Source organism: Apteryx rowi, unplaced genomic scaffold, assembly GCF_003343035.1.
Source record: "Apteryx rowi isolate R43461 unplaced genomic scaffold, aptRow1 scaffold_113, whole genome shotgun sequence".
Classification (NCBI taxonomy): Eukaryota; Metazoa; Chordata; class Aves; order Apterygiformes; family Apterygidae; genus Apteryx; species Apteryx rowi.
Window position 1 is genome coordinate 1,832,325 of NW_020447342.1, and position 21,578 is coordinate 1,853,902.

The 21,578-nt window shown below is 44.0% G+C and overlaps 1 protein-coding gene across 2 annotated transcripts in view; it reads right to left on the minus strand.

Annotated features, from left to right (window-relative positions):
• Positions 1-410: 410 nt before the first annotated feature.
• The window catches only part of PSD3 (pleckstrin and Sec7 domain containing 3), a 121,417-nt gene continuing 100,249 nt past the window's right edge, over positions 411-21,578 (minus strand). For both annotated transcript variants that reach the window (XM_026078739.1, XM_026078748.1), the window contains 6 exons: positions 21,012-21,205; positions 18,609-18,679; positions 11,008-11,165; positions 9,688-9,832; positions 6,203-6,346; positions 411-620 (listed from right to left, as the gene is read on the minus strand). In XM_026078739.1, coding sequence (XP_025934524.1) covers positions 411-620; positions 6,203-6,346; positions 9,688-9,832; positions 11,008-11,165; positions 18,609-18,679; positions 21,012-21,205 — 922 coding nt within the window. The remainder of the gene's footprint in view (positions 621-6,202; positions 6,347-9,687; positions 9,833-11,007; positions 11,166-18,608; positions 18,680-21,011; positions 21,206-21,578) is intronic.

The following is a 21,578-nucleotide window of genomic DNA, read 5'->3' on the forward strand; positions in this document are numbered from 1 at the left end:
CACTGCAGCATTTGTCCAGTTACTTTTCCCACCGACCACGTAAATAAAGTGACAAGTGACTTGAGAGATGAAAGCCACGTGCCAATGGGAGGAGGTAAAAGGGGAAGAGACAGATAATAAGTCACAGCGGTCTTCCCCTCCCCCAAGCTCCTTTAGAAACAGAACAAAACAAAAAAATCCCCAAAGATGTGCTTCAGTTGCTAAATGATAAATTAACAAAGCAAAGCAAAGCAGGAGCAAAGACACCTCCCACAATCTGTACAGAAACAACAAAATATACAATAGAAAATGTCACTAACACTCCATTCAGGCAGATGCACTTATTTTTGTGAATGACAGCTTATCAAAGGAAAAATGTTTGACCACCAGTATTCTGCTGCATGGATGTTCCCCTAATTGTCATTTCTACCCTAAGTGACCTTCTGCTTAATGCTGGGTGTTTCTGGTCTGTAGTCCTTCCTCTCCGAGACATTGCGTTTCACCTTGGCACTAACTGGAGACTCCTGATTTAATGAGGGACTCGAGTGGGATTTCTTCAGTCCTGGCCCATCATTCTCTCCATTCAGCAGCTCCTTCACCCCTTCTCTCAGGAGGCCAACATAAATCTCATAGCGAGTTTTCTGTGGAGAGAAAAAAAAAGAAAAAAAGAAGAAGAGAAAAAAAGGCCTGAATCAGTCTGGGGAAAAGAATTTACAGGAGCACTTGAGAGACTGTCTGGGTAACACAATGGTTTCTGCTGGCCTTGAAAGCCATGCATTTCATACAGATGTGAACAATGGTGGCTAACGTGGACATGAACAATAGTGGCTAATGTATATTACACTGTAGAAAAGGGTTTCAGTCAGGCTGAGCCCAAAGATGCTGTACAATTAGAGACACTTATTCCTGCAGCATACAAATCCCGGCGCTCTGCTAAACAGCAGCTCTCAGCTGTTCAGGGGGCACAGTGATTTCTGAGTCACTACACCAAAGGAGATTTTGCTGACCTTAGCCATGCTGAGTCACAGTCCATGCTCACACAGGGCCTGAGGGGAATTAAGTGTCCAAAACAGGCATGTTTATCTGGGAGAAGTTCTGTTTACCATGGCCTCTTGTACTGGTGCTTTCCCTTTCCAGCAGGAAAACCTGTGCTCTGTGTGTCACAATAATATCCTTCTGCACAGAACATCTCAACAATCAACAAAATGAAGGTATAGTAACAGAAAATCCCTGCAGGACCTCCAAAATGGTAGCAAGTGTGGAAGATGCTGAAAAGAGCAATCCACCTTACAGCATTTGTTTAATAGCCTGTCCCTGACAAACCCACTGATGACGCAGTACAGGCATTGTATTGAGGTGATCTCAGTGGGCTTGGGCATTAAACGTTTCTACTGATTGTTAATCTTTTTTTCCAAGTGATAAAACAGCCACCAAATTATTATGTTCCTGACTGAGCAAAAAGTGTTTAATGAAAATTTGTCCAATTTATAATAAAATAATAAAGTTTAGGTAATAATACTACTTATTTGAGTACCTTATTTGAGGGCAGAAAATAGAAAAGCTTAGGAGCTGCTTTGAAGAATGAAATGAAAAGAAAAAAAAGGAGAGAACGTGACTGGGTTTCCAAAGAGTCCTTTGAATAAATAAAATCTCATAAAGGAGAATCAAAAGAGAATCTACCTAAAAATTAAATAAAGGAAAGCATTCTTATCAATTCCATATCTGGAGCTCCAGCTTCACAATGCAAGAGACAAACGTATTAAGCAGGTAAGATGTGTCACTCAATAAAAAAGGAAAGAGAGAAACAGCAAGCAGAAGTCTGATGATGCAGTGGGCTGATGAATGATTCATCACACAATGAACGGGACACCTCTGCAAAAAAGATGCCAAGCCAGTGCTCTAAACCTGGGATCAGCATAATATTAATCAAAGGAGAGGGGGACATTATTGCCATATGAACTTCTGCTTTTCATTAGATCAGTAAACACCATCAGGGTCACAAGACTTGGCAATCAGAATGGAAACCTGGGACCAGTTTTTGCCCTACACTTCAGTCAATGAGCATTTTGCCTCTGATTTTGTGGGTCCAGGATTTCTGTCTCAATTAACAATGCATTAAGAAGTTTCTCTTTCAAGTTCAACTGCAAACTTGTTCTTTTAGTGATCTGACATTTGGAGCTAGGTATTCAAGCCGGTGGAATTTTTTTCTTTTTAAAGGAAAAAGAAAAGGTAATCTGGAAAATACTGTCAAGAGAGAAAAGACATAGAAGTTAAAAGAAAAATGTTCAAAGGCTTTTGCAATGTTATCTCTGAAGACTTAATGCACATGATAAAGAGGAGATGAAGTAGCCACCCACCAAATTTCTGGTTTCACCTCTCACCTGACAACACTCAAAAGCTTTCTCTCATACCTGAGATTTTCACAATGAGCAATCATCATCTGGAGCAGTATATTCTCAGACATCAAGCAAAGAGGTAACTAGCATGGAGAAATGCTCAATGCTGCATCTCTGAAAAAGACTAGCCAACTTCTGGTTCACCTCCCCTCACAAGGAGATGCCATCTCACTTGTATTCTGTTGGGAATAAGAATGATGGAAACTCAGGTGGTTAAGGAAGAGAAATTACAAGGGCGTACAGAAAAATAATCCGGCTTCTTCTTTCCTAACAAGGCCATACTGCTTCCTTTGGGACTATTAGACCTTTTTACTGTGCCTCTGTGGATGTATCAGCACGGTCCTCCGCACACCAGTGCAAGCTCTGGTCTGCCACCTCAGCCTGAAAGAGTCAAGTGCAAAATGCTGCCTCACCTGCCTCTTGCCCTTTTGCTTTGACCTCATGCATCAAGGTTTGTCATCAGTTCCTGCTTGGCCCTGACAGGACTTTGTTCTGAAGGGAGGGGGAGGAAGCCCCAAAACTGGTGGAAAGTTTCCATTCAGGATCTTCAGATAGCTCTCATGTTTTTCACCGCCTACCAACAGTTGTACATGTCCTGTGAAATGTGTGCCAAGCATGAAGCTTGGCACATAGCTTTGCACAGCAGCAGCTTGAATCACCTTCTCTCGCACCTGACAGAAGTTGGTCCATCACTTGCCTGCCCAGACAGTATTCCTGGCAGTGTTGATCACACATTTGAACTGCAGGGTTCAGTGATTATTCAAGGCTATCGCTAGGGAAGAAGGTTGTTTCCTGTGCTGTAGCTCTTCTTCTTTGTACTGAGATACCTGAGGCATACTGCTCCAAAGCCCACCATGATAAAATTGACAGAAAACAAACAGACAAAAAAAGCACAACAACTTCTTTTGTCATCAGTCTTCTTCCCAAATCATCCAACACTCCAGCCTACATTTCATCCTAACTCAATGTGCTTCCAGAAGTGATAGAAAATAAACTTACTGTCATTTGGCCCAAACCAAATAAACTCTTTGCTCTCCCAAGCTCCACAAGCCACCTCCAAAAATTCTACAGAAGGAAAGTTTGATGCTTGCTCTGCACATCCAAGCACTGCGTTCAACACTGACATCAGTTTTAGAGAGACCCACCCTCTTCTCTTCTAAAACCAACCTGGGCTTGATTAATTCTAGAAACCCAGACAATACTCCCTGCTGAGCAATGGACCATGGCAAAAAGATCACAGGGTAACAGAATGTCTCTAGTTGGAAAGGACCTCTGGAGATCATCTAGTCTAACCCCCATGTTCAAGCATGTTGCCCCGGCCTGTGTCCAGATAGCTTCTGAATATCTCCAAGAATGGAGGCTCCACAACCTCTCTGGACAACCTGTTCCAGTGCTCCGTCAGCCTCACAGTGAGAAAGTGTTTTCTTCTGTTCAAATGGACCTTCCTGTGTTTCCATTTGTGCCCATTGCCTTTTCTCCTGTCACTGGGCACCACTGAGAAGAGTTTGACTTCATCTTCTTCGCACCCTCCCACCAGCTATTTAAATGCATTGATAAAATTCCCCCCTCAGTCTTCTCTTCCCCAGGCTGAACAGTCTCAGCTCTCTCAGCCTCTCCTCATATGACAGACGCTCCAGTCCCTTCACGGTCTTGGTGGCCCTTCGCTGCACTTGCTCCAGGATGTCCGTGTCTTTCTTGTCCTGCCGAGCCCAGGACTGGACCCAGCACTCCAGATGGGTCTCACCAGTGCTGAGCAGAAGGGAAGATCACCTCCCTCGACCTGCTGGCCACGCACTGCCTAATGCAGCCCAGGAGGCTGTTTGCCTTCTTGGCCACAAGAGCGCATTGCTGGCTCATAGTCAACTTGTTGTCCGCCAGCACCCCCAGGTCCTCCTTGGCAAAGCTGCTCTCCAGCAGGTMGGTCCCCAGCCTGTACTGGTTCATGGGGTTATTTCTCCCCAGGTGCAGGACTCTGCAGTTCCTGCTGTTGAACTTCATGAGGCCTYCTCTGCCCACCTCTCCAGCCTGTTGAGGTCCCTCTGAATGGCAGCACAGCCCTCTGGTGTATCAGCCACTGCTCCTCACTGGAAAACTTGCTGAGGCTGCACTCTGTCCCATCATCCAGATCGATAATGAAGAACTTGACCCACTACTGACCCCTTGGGCACAGCTCTAGTTACTGGTCTCTACCTGGACTTTGTGCCACTGATCACAACCCTCTGAAATCAGCCATTCAGCCAGTTTTTGATTCACCACTACTTGATTAGAAGATCTACTCTGTTCAGTTCTGCACTCTTTCCTTGCCAACCCTGTCCATGACTTCCTCACTTCATTGTTCATCAGTTTGTCTCAGATATGTAGGATATGGAACAACAAATTGGCCAACTGTGTTCCCCATGCAAAACTAGGAACAAATCCCAAGTTCACCTTCTGCACCAGCCCAGAGCTATAAAAAAGTCCTATCCAATCACAGGGATTACAACCTTCCTAAGCAAAAGCAGAAGGACCCAGCCAGTCAGCCCAGGGGCAAGCAGAGGTCCTCCAGCACAGTCATGTGTAACACACAGAGCGGGAGGTTCATTCCAGCTGTGGATGTTTGTGTTACCACCACCATCTCCTCTGGTGGTCAACCTGACTTCTGTCTTGATGGAGATTCTCCCTGTTCGTTACTCATCAAGCCACAGCCTTAGTCAGAGCTGCTCTCAGGAGATGGGGAATACAGGAGACAGCTCTCAGCTCTTCTGCCCACCAGGATACACATCCATTGCCCAAGAGGGTAAAAGAAGAGAATGTCACTGCTAGAGCCTGAATGAGAACCTGAAGCCACAGAAAACCCTGCCCCAGCACTCCCCTACTCCAGTGCCACTTGTTCTGCTAATTCCAGTGCGGGAGTCTCTCCTACCTAGAAGAAGAGGGATGTCTCTGCCAGCAGTGGAGTAGCTGACCTTTCTCTCTGCAAAAAACAGCCTACAAATCTCATTATCTCCAGAACCTCTCAGAGACTGTTACAGAGAAAATACCTATATTCTTCCTCTCCTTCAGACCATGGATTTCCCTTGCTGGGCAGTACTCATTTGGAGTAGGGCCCTTTCAGACCCAAGTCCATTTTGTATGGCAGTTCTACAGGAAAATGTTCACAGGTAGCCTTGAAAAACACCAGGCATCTGCTGGGTTGTCCACCCCCTTCCACACAGCCCTACAATGTGGCAGACACACTGACGGATAAAAGCTGCTGTCTGAGCCTCAGAGCAATCTCTTAATGCAGCTGCCTAAATTGCATTGCTCTCTCCTGTGATACTTTAGTCTATCCCTTTCCTGCTCCTCCTGATGTCCAGGTCACTGGTACACAGTACAAAAAGCTCTGATGAGGTGTGCCTATGAGCTAAGTTTTAGAATAGCTGTCCCTTCAAAACATACCAATAAAGACAATTATCATGATCTGTATTAGAACAGAATGTTGTCATTTCAGGTAAAGATTGGGGTCCTGTTATGCTGGGCAACACATAGCCTTATAACAAGAGACAAACGCTGCCTAAAGAACTTGTAATCTCTTCTACAGAGATACAACAGACAAACACAGAAGTGTCTTTTTTATCTCCCATTTTATGGGTGAGGAACTAAGCCTGTGGCTAAGGTAACTGGAAGTCCTTATCAGAAGGAGAAGTCACGTTCCAGCTTCTGGAATTGCTGCCACATATCTATCTAACAAGAAATCCTCCTTGAAGAGGTAAGGTGCAATCTCAGAACTCTAGGATTGTATCCCAAATGTGACCAGCTGGCCCACACCATGCCCAAAAAGTAAAAGTAATAATGTTTCCCATACATACCTCAAACTCTAGATAGTGGTCCTTCAGCTTATAATCGTCCACTTCCTTGCCTTTGAGCTTCTTGTCAGGAGGATAGGAGCGATGCTCGGCAAGCTCAGTGGAGATCTGCTTCAGCTTAGCTTCATGGGATTTCAGCTGTTCATCCTTCAGAAACACATTAGGCACTTAAGTGACAGAATCTAAAATATTCAATAAGCAAAACAAAATAAAGAGAGATCCCTGTACAACAGTACCAGGTAGTTCCTTTTTCTTTCTCTCTTTCTTTCTTTAAATTAATTTTAATTAAATTGCTAAGGCCTGTTCTGAGCTCTGTCCCCAACAGCAGTCTCAAAGGGGTCCAGGCAAAGTAGCCAGATTTGCAGAAAAAACTCAGCAGCTAGCAGATGCCACTGGGAAGAATAGCAACCCTGTCATCCCTCACCTGGCTGAGGGCAATGGAAGCAGCTTTCTGGAGAGCGTTACTGACAACATGACACTTCTGCTGTAATATTTTTTGTGGCAAATTAATTAAGGCTCTTGTATGCAGTCAGTCCAAGGGCACAATTCAGCTCCCTGTCTCAGGTCTCTACTATAAAAAGCAGCTCCTTCCAAGACAGAATGAATATACAAACAAAGCCCTTCTTTCCATTACTGCACTAGCAAATGCTCTCTGGTCGGCGGTTTCCATTCATTCAGAACAATGCACTAGGTCCAGAAGAGGAAGTCTGTCCTTTCCCCAAAAGGTATCTTGTTTTGCTAAGCTGCTACCAACTTTTATCCCACTGTGCAGCTGGAGAGAGCGAGGAGCTGCTACTCTGTCTTTCTAGGCAATTTCCTTTATCGTAATCCCGAACCCACTCACTTCCTCCAGTCCATCTGTACAGGGAACAGCTACCCTTCCCTCAGCTCAGGAGGTTTCTAGCTCCTGTAGCATGGCCTTCTGGCCATTTCTAAGCTTGGACCTGAAATTCCACTCGCTTTAGGTAACTCTAAAATATAGACATGGTCATGAAGACCTCACTAACTTAGCCAGAGTCATAACAGCAGTCAGCTTTTGTAGTGCCCAGCTCAGCTACCAGATATTTACTTAGCATCAGAAGAGGGGATGGCTGCCCGTGGTTGTCCCCCAGTTATGTGGCTACACATTATGCAGGTTCAAGCCTAAATCGGACGCGTCTGTATTGCACTGTTTATCACACCAAGGACTGAACCTCTCAGCTCACTTAACTAGAGCTGCAGAAAAGAGTAGAAAGGGGAAAAACTTCTAGAGCAGATCAGGGTTGAGCCTCAGCTAATCTTATGTTTTATCTCTTTCACAGAGAACTGCAGAAGAAAATATGTGGGATAATTTGCCTCCGCCTCTACATGGTAGGGCTCAAACTAATCTCTATTGGTTGACAAAAAAATTCTTGTTGCTGTTAGTAACTACTCTGGATCTGCTTGCTCTTTCTATTAGTGTCCAATCTGTCTTCAACACATTGTGCTAAATCCCCGGTCTCAGTGACATTCTATTGCAATGAGTTCTCCACCTCCTGATGACAGGACGTCTTTGAGCAACTATTAATTCGGCACTTCTTTGTTCCAGGGCACAAGTCCTTTGGTGTTTTTGTGTGTGCATGCACACTCTCATAAAGAAGGAAAACAAATCTAGTAGATATTTTCTAGACCAGTCATTCCTTCATATACTTGTGTCACAACTCTTCGCAGTAACCAAGAACAGATACTAAAAGCAAACTTGGCGCAATGATTTTGCATAACTTGTCATGTTCATCCTCCCTTCCCCACCCATGTTAGGTTCCCACTGCATCCTGACTTCTGCCTGACCAGGCCCTTTGAAGGAGGTACTGGCATCATGATTCAGCCCACCAAATCCTAAACAACAACCAGAGATTTGACAATTCATATTTTATTGTCTGCCAAACAAGAAGCAGCCTGCTGGCAGCTTTTTCACACTGACAGATAAAAGCAGACATGTTTCTGCTTGTCTTTGAATTTATCTGCCTTGAACACTTAACATTCTTCTGCCTTTAGCTAGAACAGCTTATCTTATTCCACTGCTTATGTCTTGCCTTCTTCAAGACACAAACCACAGGGCTGTGTTCTGTTTTTTTCCCTTTCCAGATTTAATGGAAACATTGAGACTAGAAAATAATGTGCTAAATGGAACAATCATACAGAACAATGATGAGTAAAAAGTCTTTTTTTGGTGATGATGGGTAAATTATTGAAACCACAAGTTGAGCTACAGTATAAAAAAAAAAGGTGAACAAAACTATAGTCTGTATGAACAAAGAGTAAAACCACAAGGACAAGACTAGTTAGTATTAACCCGTATGAGACACACTTTAAACTTCAACCCAGAAAAGAAGATGGAAGGTCGGTCATCACATCAGAAGAACAGCTACTGCCATGGAGAGGGAAAAAACAGGGCCAACATAAAAAGTACCACCTTAGAGAAATGTAGATTCTGAGATAATGGTTTCTAAGGAGCGTTGCTAAGCTGTGATGATGGCAAAAAAGCATTTAAGAAGCAATCCTCTCCAGGGAGATGGCTTTAAAAGCTACAGGAGTTTATTAGCAGAGAATACACCTAGGACCGGGTTCTGTCCCCTCCTGCCACCTGTCCAACCTGATTTACAAAGCTGGTGGTGGGTTCCCGCTAGCGCAGGAAGAATCGCAGGCATGCATCACAGCCCCTAAAGCACACAGAGCTATGAGAGTGACCATCAGACATAGCTAGTTTGAAGCAAGCAGAAGTAGGTGTTTTATCATGCAAGAGGTAATAGAGCTGTGAAACTCCCTCTCATAGGATGCTGCATATGGTAAAAGCTTATATGGTCATATAAGTTGAGACCAAACATGTTCATGAATATATATAAAATAGGAAATCCCTGAGCTGATAAGGGTTGGAGTCTGGAAAGGTATGAGGGAGAAATATAACTGATGCTCGCCCTGTTCTTACCTTTCTCTACACATTCCCTTAGAACAGAGAATGAGAGGRATCCTTGGACTGGCCCAATACTACTGTTCTTATAGGCTCACTGGTGTGATTTTAGAGCAGCTTTATGGCTGCTCTAAAATAGATGATGAGTCAGCTTTGACCTTTTATCACCCCAAAAGTCTGAAAGACTCAGGCGTATACACATTTTGTGCAGTCAGTGGCAATAAACACTCAAATTCAAAAAAACACCAGGCAGACAGTATATAAAATGTCCTCTACGGAGCAATAGCTATGGGATGAAAATTCTACATCCGATATTAGGAGCGTTGGTGATTGTTTCTTTTCCTCAGAAAAATAAAACAATAATATTCAAGCCTCCTCCCCCACTTAAAATCTTGCATCAGGAAACAAGCAGAGAACTACCCTGCTAACAGAGATCTATGCAGGCCTATTTCTAATAGAAATGCCAGTGGTAACAGGAAAAAACAATTTTAAGAACCACCTGCTGGACTCCAGGCACTCATAAAAATCTTCATGACCTATGCTCAAGATAAAAACAGTTCACCTGAGATAGCTTTGTTGTGGTTGCTGGCAGGAGCGGGCGACTGAATTTCTTCTGAGACCCAATTGCGGCTGGAAACGGTGGTGCAGAGAAGACAGCAGCCACACAGTTAATCTTGTTGATCCAGGCCTGCATTTCTTCTTGGCTCCTGAGGAAGAAATACATATTGAACACCTGTTGATGAAGCCTCTTCTCCCTTGTTCTCTCCCTTTCAATTACATTTTTAAACTGAGAAAATGAAGAACTGGACAAGTTCATAGAGACAGCTGAGCTTTGTGGCCTATCTTTGAGAGCAGTTAGTGTCAGGTATCTCAGTCATAGGCTGGCTCATGAATAGGTCCATAACTCATCCTAATAGGTAGCATACCCAGACCTGTCTTGCTGATTTTGTAGGAAACTGAGGCCTTATGGAACCTCCCATACCTGAGGGACAACTCCAGTGTCCTCACTCAGACCACATCAGGGGCTCACAGATGCATGTAAGATTGACACTGTGCCCTCATGCATCAAGCTATTGAAATCTGCCAATGTTCTTATGCAGTGTAACTTTTGTTTTCAGGGCTGGCTGCTGCAAGCAGCAGTGTTATGAATGGCATGCAACACAAAGCCAGAATATCTTACTGTGATCTCTCTTGTCCTCATCCTTCCAGTATGGCTACAGCTTTTCCTAATCCAGCCCAAGTGACACATGCCACAGAGCCAACCGATGCCTTGATTCTGCCATATGTCCTAAGGCTTCAACTGTACTGCACCCCACAAATTTCTGGGAGGTTTCATGTGGATCTTAGTGGAAAAGACAGGCTTGTGTAGAAAACTGATGCACAGGTTTTCAATGCCAGAAGCAAAAGACAGGTCATCTGWTCCATCTGGATATCACAGGCTGAAGAATTTAATCAAATTATTCCTACATTGAATAGTAACTTTGTTTCTGACCAAAGTGTATCTTCTAAAAAGATCCAGTTAAGACCTGATGACATAAGGGGATAGACAATCCAAGACTGCCTTTGGTTATTTGTTTCAATGATTAATTACCTTGGATATTAAAAGTTTGTGCCTTGTTTCCAAATTGAATTTCCTGCAGCTTCAGCTTCCAGCTGCTGCATCTTGTTATGCTTTTCTCAGCTAGATTAAAAAGCCTCTTAAAACCTGATGTTTCTTTCTCATGAACAACTTGTGTGGCCTAAATAAATCACCTCTTAATCTTATTTCTGATCAAATAAACAGCTTGAACCTCTTAAGCCTCTACCTTAACCTGTCCAGGCAGGTCCTTCAGCAGTGCTTGCTTTTTTCAGCCATTGGCACAACTCAGAAAAGAGAACTTACTGGGCTTGGAAAAGCAGGACCCTCCAATCTGCTGTTTTAAGCTTAAGGACATTGGGTTTCTTTTCGTAGTCCGTTGCCTTGGATGCCAGCGCATGATGCACACTAACTGCATTCTTCAGATCTTCCTCTGATAAAGCCTTTTCTGGTTTATATTCATCCTGCAGGAATTAACAGGGGAAAAATGGTATATATTTCTCCATGTGATACTCCTCTTTCCTTAACCAATGGAAGAACCCTCTTCCATATAGACCTGTTAACATTATTAAAGTATATGAATCGAATGCAATATGATTTGAGCACTTGCAGTTCCCACTACCTTAAAAAAATTTTTTTTAATGTCTTTTCAAGGGAGAGAAGTAGTTCCACTACCTGCTTGCTAGCAACAGGGATAAATAAGTATTTGACTATCACAATACCTATATACAACTTGTCTTCACTTCAGGAATCCTACATGACCAGTTCCCCACCTCCACTTCCCAGCTGCTGGTTTCTGCTCGAGTTCCTGACTTCCACTGCCTCATTTTTATTTTTCTCAAACAATTACCTTTGTACTTCTTCCTAGACAGGCCTCACACAATGGAGGAGCCAACCTATCACTCTCAACAAAGCAATTATGGGAACCTCCTTTAAATCTCTCCTTTGCAGTGCTAAGGAAAAAACCTAGTAGTAGCTAGTCTGTCACCACGCTGACAGTATGATGGATGCAACACCATCTCACAATTTCTTCGTACATCTTCTTACACCTGCACCCATCTGTTGTCTTTATTACAGGAATAAGGAAGAAACACCTTAGGCTCTCAGGCCAGTTCCCAGTTACACCACTTCACACAATGTCTCTGGAAGCCAGAGCTGCACACTCTGTGGGAAGGGATTGCCTCTGCTGAGGGCCTGTAAGTGCCAAGCACAAAATGGTCCTGATTTACAACGCAACAACAGCACCACCCATAACAAAAAATAACAAAACAGGGGGTCAGAGCACTCTGTGACACAAGCATCAGCCTGGGAACAGTCTTTGATCTCCCGAGCGATAGGAGCCAGGGGAGTGCACAATCATGGTATTGCCATGAGTTTAAGTTAAAGTTCACCTGCCTATAGATGGCTTGCTGAACATAGGGCAAGCCAGGAGCTTTTTAAAGGAAAAGTCAGTTACTAGCAATGCTGCAATTGTGAAAATACATCCAAGTTCCTTAAGGAGAGGCTGGAAGCAGGCTATAACAGACTCCACTTCTCTCCTTCAGTGGTATCACAGAAATCGGTCTTGTCTGATACACCTGCCAAGGGAGGGAGTGCGATGGCTGCGAAATAGAAGAGTAAGTTCCGGCAAGTGTGATAGTTATTGATCGCTTCCCTTGAACACAAGAGAACAAGATGGAGTTTAGGAGACAAAAGAGCACAGCACACTGGGCCCTCTGCCAGGGCAGTCCTTGCTTGAACACCCAGAGAGGTATCCGTCCCTAAAGAGAACGGGCTAAAGTGCATGAATCAACTTACAGGGCTTATCTGGTGGCTAAGAGACCAGAGCTGCAGCCAGAGGCAACTACGTGGCATTCATGCTGTTGTCAGGCTGGATTTCATCACACTTTTCTGGGGTCAGTTTCAGGGGATATGGAATCACTACACTCTCCCAGCCGAGAGTGCAAAGCTTCCCGCTCCTCTGCCACATTTCTTAATCGTCCATGGAGGTTCAGTTAATGCTGGCTCAGGACCTGCTGCTCAGGCTCTTGGCCAACACGTTAAGGAAGAGTTAGCTAACTGGTTATACGGTCACAGCACTAGCTCAGTTTGGCACCTGACAAGGGCACAAGCCACTGCAGATCGGCAGCAGACAAAGCAGAAAGGCTGAAGACTGTCCCATAGAGGATGGAATCGAGGTAGCCTTCAACCTAATCACCGGCAAATAAGGGGTTTTCAATGTCTGGTATTTTGGTAGTGAGAGAAGTCAAATCTTCCCTCTCTCTCACTGCTACAGCTCCTGCTGAGAGCCAGCAAGCCTTGAAGGGACCTCCATATCCTGATGGACTCTGCCTACTCTCATTCAGGGCACTCCCTAAACCTTCTTAAGGAAGACTTAGGGAAGTCCATAGCCCAAGGACAAGCACTGAAGGATGTCTTGAAGATGGAGCAAACAAGCCCCCAGGTCAAGTTCCTTTCTTCATGGTTGCAGAAGCTGATTTATTTGGTGGTAGCTTTGAGGTAAATGACTGGGATCACTGTCCAGGGAGACTAGGAAAATTCTAGAGCCAGGAAATGAACTTAGACAGACCTCAGAAGAAGGACAGTCTGGCTTTCCTTAAGGTGCTGCCTTGAGGCAGTAACAGCTATTGCCTTGCCTGGTCCTTCCAAGCTTTCTGTGGAAGAGGAGTCCAACATTCACAACATGCTCTGGTATCTAAAACCTGTTCCAGAAGAACTCCACATTTGGGCAGTCACAGAAACAGTCCTTGCTAAGGACCCCTCCTTATTGATGGATGGAGTTTATGGTAATCCTTGCTAATCCCACTGGATCAGCTGTCTGTAATTTACCTTGACAGCTGGGGCTCTGCCAGCTCCTCCACAAGCACTGATCAGCATACCAGAAATGTCTTCAAAGTAGTTGGCCAATCTCAGAAAAAGCTGGAGGGATGTTAGTGCGCTGCCAAAATTCCTCCTCTAATGCCTTCAACTCTTTTAAACTGGCAGGGAATGGTAAGGGTGCAATAACATCCATATCTCATATGCAGCCAAGAACAGCACATGCTCTGATGTGCTGGTATCAGCATGGAGAAGGAGCTGAAATGAAAGGCAGCTCACTCAATTTAGACCAAGACACTGGCAAGCAAAATATATGAGAGGCCAGGAAGGAACTGCAACCTTCGAATCACTAAAGGCTGATGTGAGTGCTGTACACAATGCAGTTACATGCTGAATTTGTCTTTCTAAAACTCCCCAAAAATGACTTTTCCATCTTCCACTGATCCAGAGTCAGCATATTTCTAAATCCATTTCTGACAGACCAAAGAATGGAATTTGGCTTTTTATCAGCCAATGTACCATGGGTGGGCATCTATGCTCAGCTACGTGTGATGGTTGCAAAATCCTTTCTTTCAGAAAGCCTTGTCCCTGATGACTTTACATCATTCTGTCCTCTTTCTTTTGTCATTGTTGTTAAATAGAGGAAACACATTTGAGAAAAGTTATATATATAAAAAAAATACCCGAAAGCCCACAGGATTATAAAAAGCCACATCAAAGAGCTACAATGTTGCAGACCTCTCAGAAGAGCACAGATACAACATGAAGGCTTGTGTCTTGCACCATGTGCCCAGAAACAATTTCTAGCAAGGAAGTAAAGTCAGGCTTATGTCCTCTCCTTATAAACCTCTTTTCTGCATGTGCGCTTCACATCCCACATCAATCTAGTGAACAGACATTCTGTCAAGCTCATATGTTGTGATTTCCTCTTGTTATAAATACAGAAGGCAGGAAATTAACCTTGGCCTGAAGATGTCCAGAGACAGGCCCAACATCCCAAATGTCAAATCTCTCATTTTACATAATATTGTGCAGGCATGTTTAGTTGGCTAATCGTGAACATTTCCACTGAGCCCCTCTGGCGGTTTCTGTGCTTACCAATTCAGAAACCATCTCTCCCAAATCACTCATTTAAAAATAGAGAAAAAAAAATGCAGCACACCAATTAGCCCTGGAACAGTTCCAACAAAAAAAAAAAAAAAAAATGTGGGCACAGAGACAGGACTGCCCAGATAAACTCCCCAGTAAATCTCAAGTCATTATCATTTAGGAACCACTCTCATATATGGACTTTGACAGTAAAACAGGGAGAACGAGACTGGTAAGCAAACTAAATGAGAGCAGAACTGAGACCACACTACCCACTGGGGGAATCACAGCTGCAACAAACTATTAGTATTTATATTAGAATAGCATCTTGAGGGAACAGCTGAGGTAGATAAACAGAGAAAGCAATGATGTAGAGGTTTGTGTGCATGGTTGATGACTGGCTGGTAGATAAGAAGAGAGCAGTGGATGTTGTCTACCTTGACTTCAGAAAGGCTTTTAACACTGTCTACCATAACATCCTCATAGGCAAGCTGATAAAGTATGGGCAGACAGTGAGCAGACAGTGAGGTGGACTGAAAATTGGCTTAATGGCAGAGCTTAGAGAGTTGCAATCAGTGGTGCGAAGTCAGTTGGAGGCCTGTAGATAGTGGTGTCCCATAGGGATGAATACTGGATCCAATACCATTCAACTTCTTCATTATCTATCTGGATGATGGGACAGAGTGCAGCCTCAGCAAGTTTTCCAGTGAGGAGCAGTGGCTGATACACCAGAGGGCTGTGCTGCCATTCAGAGGGACCTCAACAGGCTGGAGAGGTGGGCAGAGRAGGCCTCATGAAGTTCAACAGCAGGAACTGCAGAGTCCTGCACCTGGGGAGAAATAACCCCATGAACCAGTACAGGCTGGGGACCTACCTGCTGGAGAGCAGCTTTGCCAAGGAGGACCTGGGGGTGCTGGCGGACAACAAGTTGACTATGAGCCAGCAATGCGCTCTTGTGGCCAAGAAGGCAAACAGCCTCCTGGGCTGCATTAGGCAGTGCGTGGCCAGCAGGTCAAGGGAGGTGATCTTCCCTTCTGCTCAGCACTGGTGAGACCCATCTGGAGTGCTGGGTCCAGTCCTGGGCTCGGCAGGACAAGAAAGACACGGACATCCTGGAGCAAGTGCAGCGAAGGGCCACCAAGACCGTGAAGGGACTGGAGCGTCTGTCATATGAGGAGAGGCTGAGAGAGCTGAGACTGTTCAGCCTGGGGAAGAGAAGACTGAGGGGGGAATTTTATCAATGCATTTAAATAGCTGGTGGGAGGGTGCGAAGAAGATGAAGTCAAACTCTTCTCAGTGGTGCCCAGTGACAGGAGAAAAGGCAATGGGCACAAATGGAAACACAGGAAGGTCCATTCGAACAGAAGAAAACACTTTCTCACTGTGAGGCTGACGGAGCACTGGAACAGGTTGCCCAGAGAGGTTGTGGAGCCTCCATTCTTGGAGATATTCAGAAGCTATCTGGACACAGGCCGGGGCAACATGCCTGAACATGGGGGTTAGACTAGATGATCTCCAGAGGTGCCTTCCAACCTCAACTCTTCTGTGATTCTGTGATGATTAAGGGCAGATACAGCAGCTAACACAGTGAGATTTACCTCTTCTCTGTTTAAATAGCACTTAGTGCACCGAAACCTTCATCACATCTGCTTCCTCCACAGATACATAAATAATGAGAGAAAGAAGAAAAATGTGTGTATGCATATGCATTTGCACCCTGCCCTAAGCACTGCATAAACAGGAAAGCAGGCAAACAGGGAGAAGGAAATCCCTTGCCCATGACCAGCAACAGAGCTCTGCATTTCTACAAAGAAGTCAAGCTGTTCTAAAATGTTCCTGAATGTTCTGAAATTAGGATAATTTCAGTCTCCTGCTACACTGCAGAAGGAAACCACATTTCAGAAGCTTATATTATAACTAAGCTTGGTCTAGCTGTGCATTTTAAAATTCTGGCAACCTCAGCTTCTGCAATACCATTTCCCTAACAGAAGAAAGTTTATGTCAGGGTTGAAGCGAAGCCCTGCTGGACCTTTTGGAGCTGAAGGCAAATCCAAGAACGTTTCACTGATACAATTTGAGGCAGAGGGGCTGAGCAGGGGCCAGAGACAGTCAGACTCGCAGCTGCCCCCTCTCTCTGCGAAAGAGTCACTTCCCATCAGGACCCTCTGTTAACTTCCTCCAATATCAAACTAAAGCCCTCTTTTTCTCTGTGCTATGGCATGGCGATTCGAGTGCCAGCGGTTTCAGGACCAAGTAGGAGAGTGCAGCTTTTGCAGAGTAACCACAAAATTCAAGTGCTGTGACAACTGCAAAGCACACAAATAACAAACAAATAAGAACAAGAATTGCAGCAATGTATTTTGTTCTGCAAAGGTGCAGTCAGATGTGAAATAATTACTCTCTTGCTTTCCAAAGGACGAAGGGGAAGAGTGGGAAGAACAACCTTCTGTAGGAAATTTGTGTGCTACATCAGCATCTGTATGTTTTGTCAAACAGAAAGAGTTTATATATAATATTCTAGTGATAATCATAACAGTATTTAATTAAGATTCTAAAATAGACAGCTTCTCCATTTCTTCTTGAAAGCTTACTAACCACCCCTCAGGTATCCACTAAGAAATTAGTTCATGCATTATAGACAAGGAACCTTCTTACTTCATCTTAAGGAAACACTCACTCTTTCAGGTGAACACTAAATATGACTTGTTTCAAGAATCAAAGCATCTGACTCCAATTCACCCAGGAAAGAACACATACAAACCTGCCATGAAGGCCACCTTTCATAAAATTGGTAACTGCTGTCCACAAGATGACCAAAAAGAAGACTCAGCCGGGGCGGGGTGGGAATTCAGACTTGATTCTAGTCTCTCTCATGTCACATTCACCTCTTGACCCAAATTTCCCCTCCTCCCTGCAGGTTCTTTTGTTTATTCCAGTATTTCAGCACTCTCTAACAGGGACTGCATCCACCTTGTATCACTTGTGCTGTAAGAATCTGATCCACACCATCCTCTTCCTTCTCAGAGACCTTTCAGCAGCACCTAGGCTAGCTCCAGGAAAATAATTTCAGAAAGCCAGAGCAGAGGAGGAGGAAACAGTAATATGAATTTTCTTGCCTGACAGTTGCAAAATGCACAGTGTAAAAAGGCTTTCAGTGGAGCAGACTTCTAAAAAACAGGGCAGTCTGGACAAACACTACCTATCTCATGAACATTTCACTTGTGTTTGCTAGGGGGTGAGGGGAGAAGCAAAAAGCCTTATGAATCTACTTTGCTGCTACCATTTATTTGATTTTGTCAGTTCTTGCTCATATAGTGTATTTCATTTTTCTCACAAGAGAATAGTTAAAAATGTGACATAATAGATATAAACTTGCACTGAAAGACTGGAAGGGTTACATTTGACGTTTTCTTAGACTTCTTGCTGGTGGAGAGCCAAATTTTTTAAAAATGATAGTGTTTCATCTTGCTTTGGGAATAAAGGTATCTTCCAAATTTGCAATGGAGCAGAAGCTGCAGATTCCTACCAGGACCAAGTCGTTGTTAAACTACTTTGCAGCTGCTCTTGCAGTCATTGTGAAAAAACACACTGTGAAAAGAGGGGAGAGGTGGATGGCCTCACAGCAGGGGCAGTGTTACTTATGAGCTGAGGTGTTAAAAGCAGCCCAAAGAAATGTGTGCAAGACAGAGAGAGATGGTGCCGTCTTTGCTGGTGAAGTTGGCTATTTTATCAGTCATGAGCAGCAGCAATGCTATAAACTGGAATTGATGGGGTGCACGTGGGATGGGGACAAGAGGATTGAACTTGACAGCATGAAATGGGGGAGGGAATCCGTGCCAGGTTTCATGCCTGAAGGAGTGCGTAAACAGCGGTGAGGACAGAGTGAACAGCTATACTGTGTATTGGAGAAAAAGAAACCTGGGGGTGAGCTGCGAGAGTAGAGGATACCTGCTGCTTTATCCCTCTTTAATTAGTTTCCAAAAGAGAGTGATTTCTCTTACCTTCTGCAAGTACAAGACTGTTCCCTTCAGCACAGCATAAAAGGTTTTCCAGCCTCGCTTCCCCCTGGGAGCTGCAAAGAAAACAAATGAAAACCCATTTAACTCAGATCCATTTTTACACTTTGTCTAGGCAACAGGAGAGCTACATTAGTCCTATGTTAAACCTCCTTTGTACTCTCCTTTTCAAAGGACAATGCAACTCAGCACAGTGCCGGCACATACCCACTGTGAGAGAGAGTAAGAAAGCAGCCGGGTGACAGCCCTGGACGGGATCAGAGAGGAGCAGGAGCAATGCAGAAGACAGGCCAGAGCGATCTGGTCTGTGCTCCTGCAGGGGCCAGCCCTGCCCCTGCACAGCGGGGTCTGAGCTCAGCACAGGGGCAGCAGTTCGAGTAGGGCAAAACCCTTCTCCCTTTGCCCGCACGCAGAAGGCGCTGTGCAGCAGTAGCATGCCTTTGCCCAGAATGCAGCACTGCATAAAAGCGTCCATCCCTCCTGCAGCCACTGCGCACGTGGCAGCGCTGGCGCTGGCTCCTGGCCCCCAACCCCTCTCCCCACAGACTGCGGAGGACACCGGAGAAGGGAGGGAAGGGAGTGGGGGGGAGCAAACAAAAGCCTAAGGGAAAAAGAATGAGTAGGTTAGAGGTGTCACTGGAGGAGCATACCAGAGACAACATCTCCAGCTCACAACTATCTAGAAGAAACAAAAAATAAAAGAGAACTCAGGATGAAGGCTCCAATTAGAAATGGATTTAGCATGGCTAAAGCATCACTCTCAGAAAGGCATCCCATCCTCATCTGCGGACACCAATCGATGGTGAAGAGGAACTAGGTTAGTTCTTAGCTCCAAAGGTTAATCATTCTCACCTCACACCATGGGCCTTATTTCTAATWAGCATTTGTCTGGTTCAGCTTCCAGCCATTGGCCCTTATTATGTTTTTCTCCTCTAGACTGGCTAGTGATTTAGCCCTCAGTACTCCTTTCCTGAGAATATATTTATATGGTGTAATCATATCACCTCATTTGTTATCCTACAGGAGCTAAACTCCACCCTGCAACAACATCATTAGAAAATGAAATATGTAAAGCACTATCTATCTTTAAAAATGAGTTTCATTTTACTTGGAACTCAAAAGTCAGAAAGTAAATTTTTGATGTGTTGCATGACAATGGGATCAGGCCACTAACATACACAGGAGCTTCTGAAAGCACGGCCCTTAATTATCTTGTACGTAAAATGATTATCCCAGAAATACCAGCATCCAGGGTACTGCATAATGAGTGATTCTGCTCACTTGTAGTTAAAGAAATAAGCTAACAAAGGCAACCATATACCTTTACTTATTAGGATTAAATAAACAAAATTTAGTAAAGAGGAACCTATTCAGAGCATCCAGTCATCAGAAAGAATGAGGTCACTTTGATTTCGACATCTCCACGTGTTTTCAGTTGTCCAGTTGTTTCAGCCTCCACTTTGAAAACATTAACCTTCTAAAATACACTCGCAGAACATGCAAACTCTGAAAAGTTTACTCCAGCTAAAGGGAGTTGCAAAAACCCATTACAAAGTCAGATTTTGCCTTTCGGGTTCAGTCCAGCAAGTGTAATATGAACGATTACTGATTACGAATGATCAACAATGATCACGGAAAAAACAGATGCTCTGAGTAGCCTCCGCTGTTTCCAAGAACATAATAGAAAACAAACAAATGAAAATATCCAAACAACAAAACACACAGGGGTAAATCAAAGGCCTTTGATAATTAGTGTACCACAACTGAAGTAGGACAAGAAAGAAAGAGGATAATTAAAGCAAATGAGACAGGGTTATTACAAAGAAAGGGCAGGGAGGAACTGCACAGTGTAATTCTGCCTGTTACAAAAAGCTGCACATGAGACCCCAAGGCTGGGAAAGGGGGGAAGGGAACGGTTATAGGATTTTCCAAGCTGACATAAGGAACACTCTTTCTCTGAAGACAGAAGAGGACGTGAGATTAGAAACAGTTTTGGTTTTGATCCAGCGTCACATAAGGAAAAGACAAATTACCAAGGAAAAGACAAATTACCAAACTACTGCAGAACAGCTACTGTAATCCGCTTGAAAATGTTTTCACTTCTGTAAACAAGGAACTTCATTTTCTTTTAGCACAAAAGATTCACATCACTCTTCTATAGCACGTTATTCACCATAAACATGCATTACAGCTGCTGCAAGTGGGACTGAACACTCAGTAAGCCATGACAGCGATAGTGTGATAATCCAATCGCTGTATTGCTTGTAACTGCTGCAATCTCCCCTAATGAAACAGCACTATTTGCCTTGAGAAGCACGGAGTCTTATCATGTGGGGCACTGTGCAGAGATGACAAGGAAATGAGGTTTCTGGAGTGAAAGATACTCACTTTTCTTTCCATCCATATCCGCATGGATTTTCCGAGCCAGGAATCCTGCTTTATACACAGCAGCATTGGGGTCATGAGGGATGTCTAAGAATGGGTTATTAGAGTTGCCAATGCGACCAACAGCCTTCGTCTGGCTCCCATTATCCTTTTCRTCAGTACCATCTGAGTGAGATTTTTTTTTCTCTTCTTCATCTCTAAAAAAGTGATAAAAAACAAGCAAGGTAAAATAAATCAGCAACTGTTCAGCAAGGTTACATTTTAGTAATTCTTGCACACTACTTGTTACAGCATACCTCTGTTTAAAGTTGACCCTATTTAGAAAGGAACCAAGATATGTACCAAAACACAGACAAGTTACAGCAACACTTCCGTTCACCTACTTCACCAGCACAGGTCATGGGAGCTGAATTTTCAAAAAAGCCCAAGTTTGTCTTTTCCATTCCCAAAAGGCAGGCTGTTAAGAGAGCTCTGTGTCCTCCAGTTTCAAATATTTTTACATCCAGTTAAATAAGTACTAAAATAGGAACTATTTGCCTGCTGGGCTTTTCTGAAAAATCTCCAACTTCT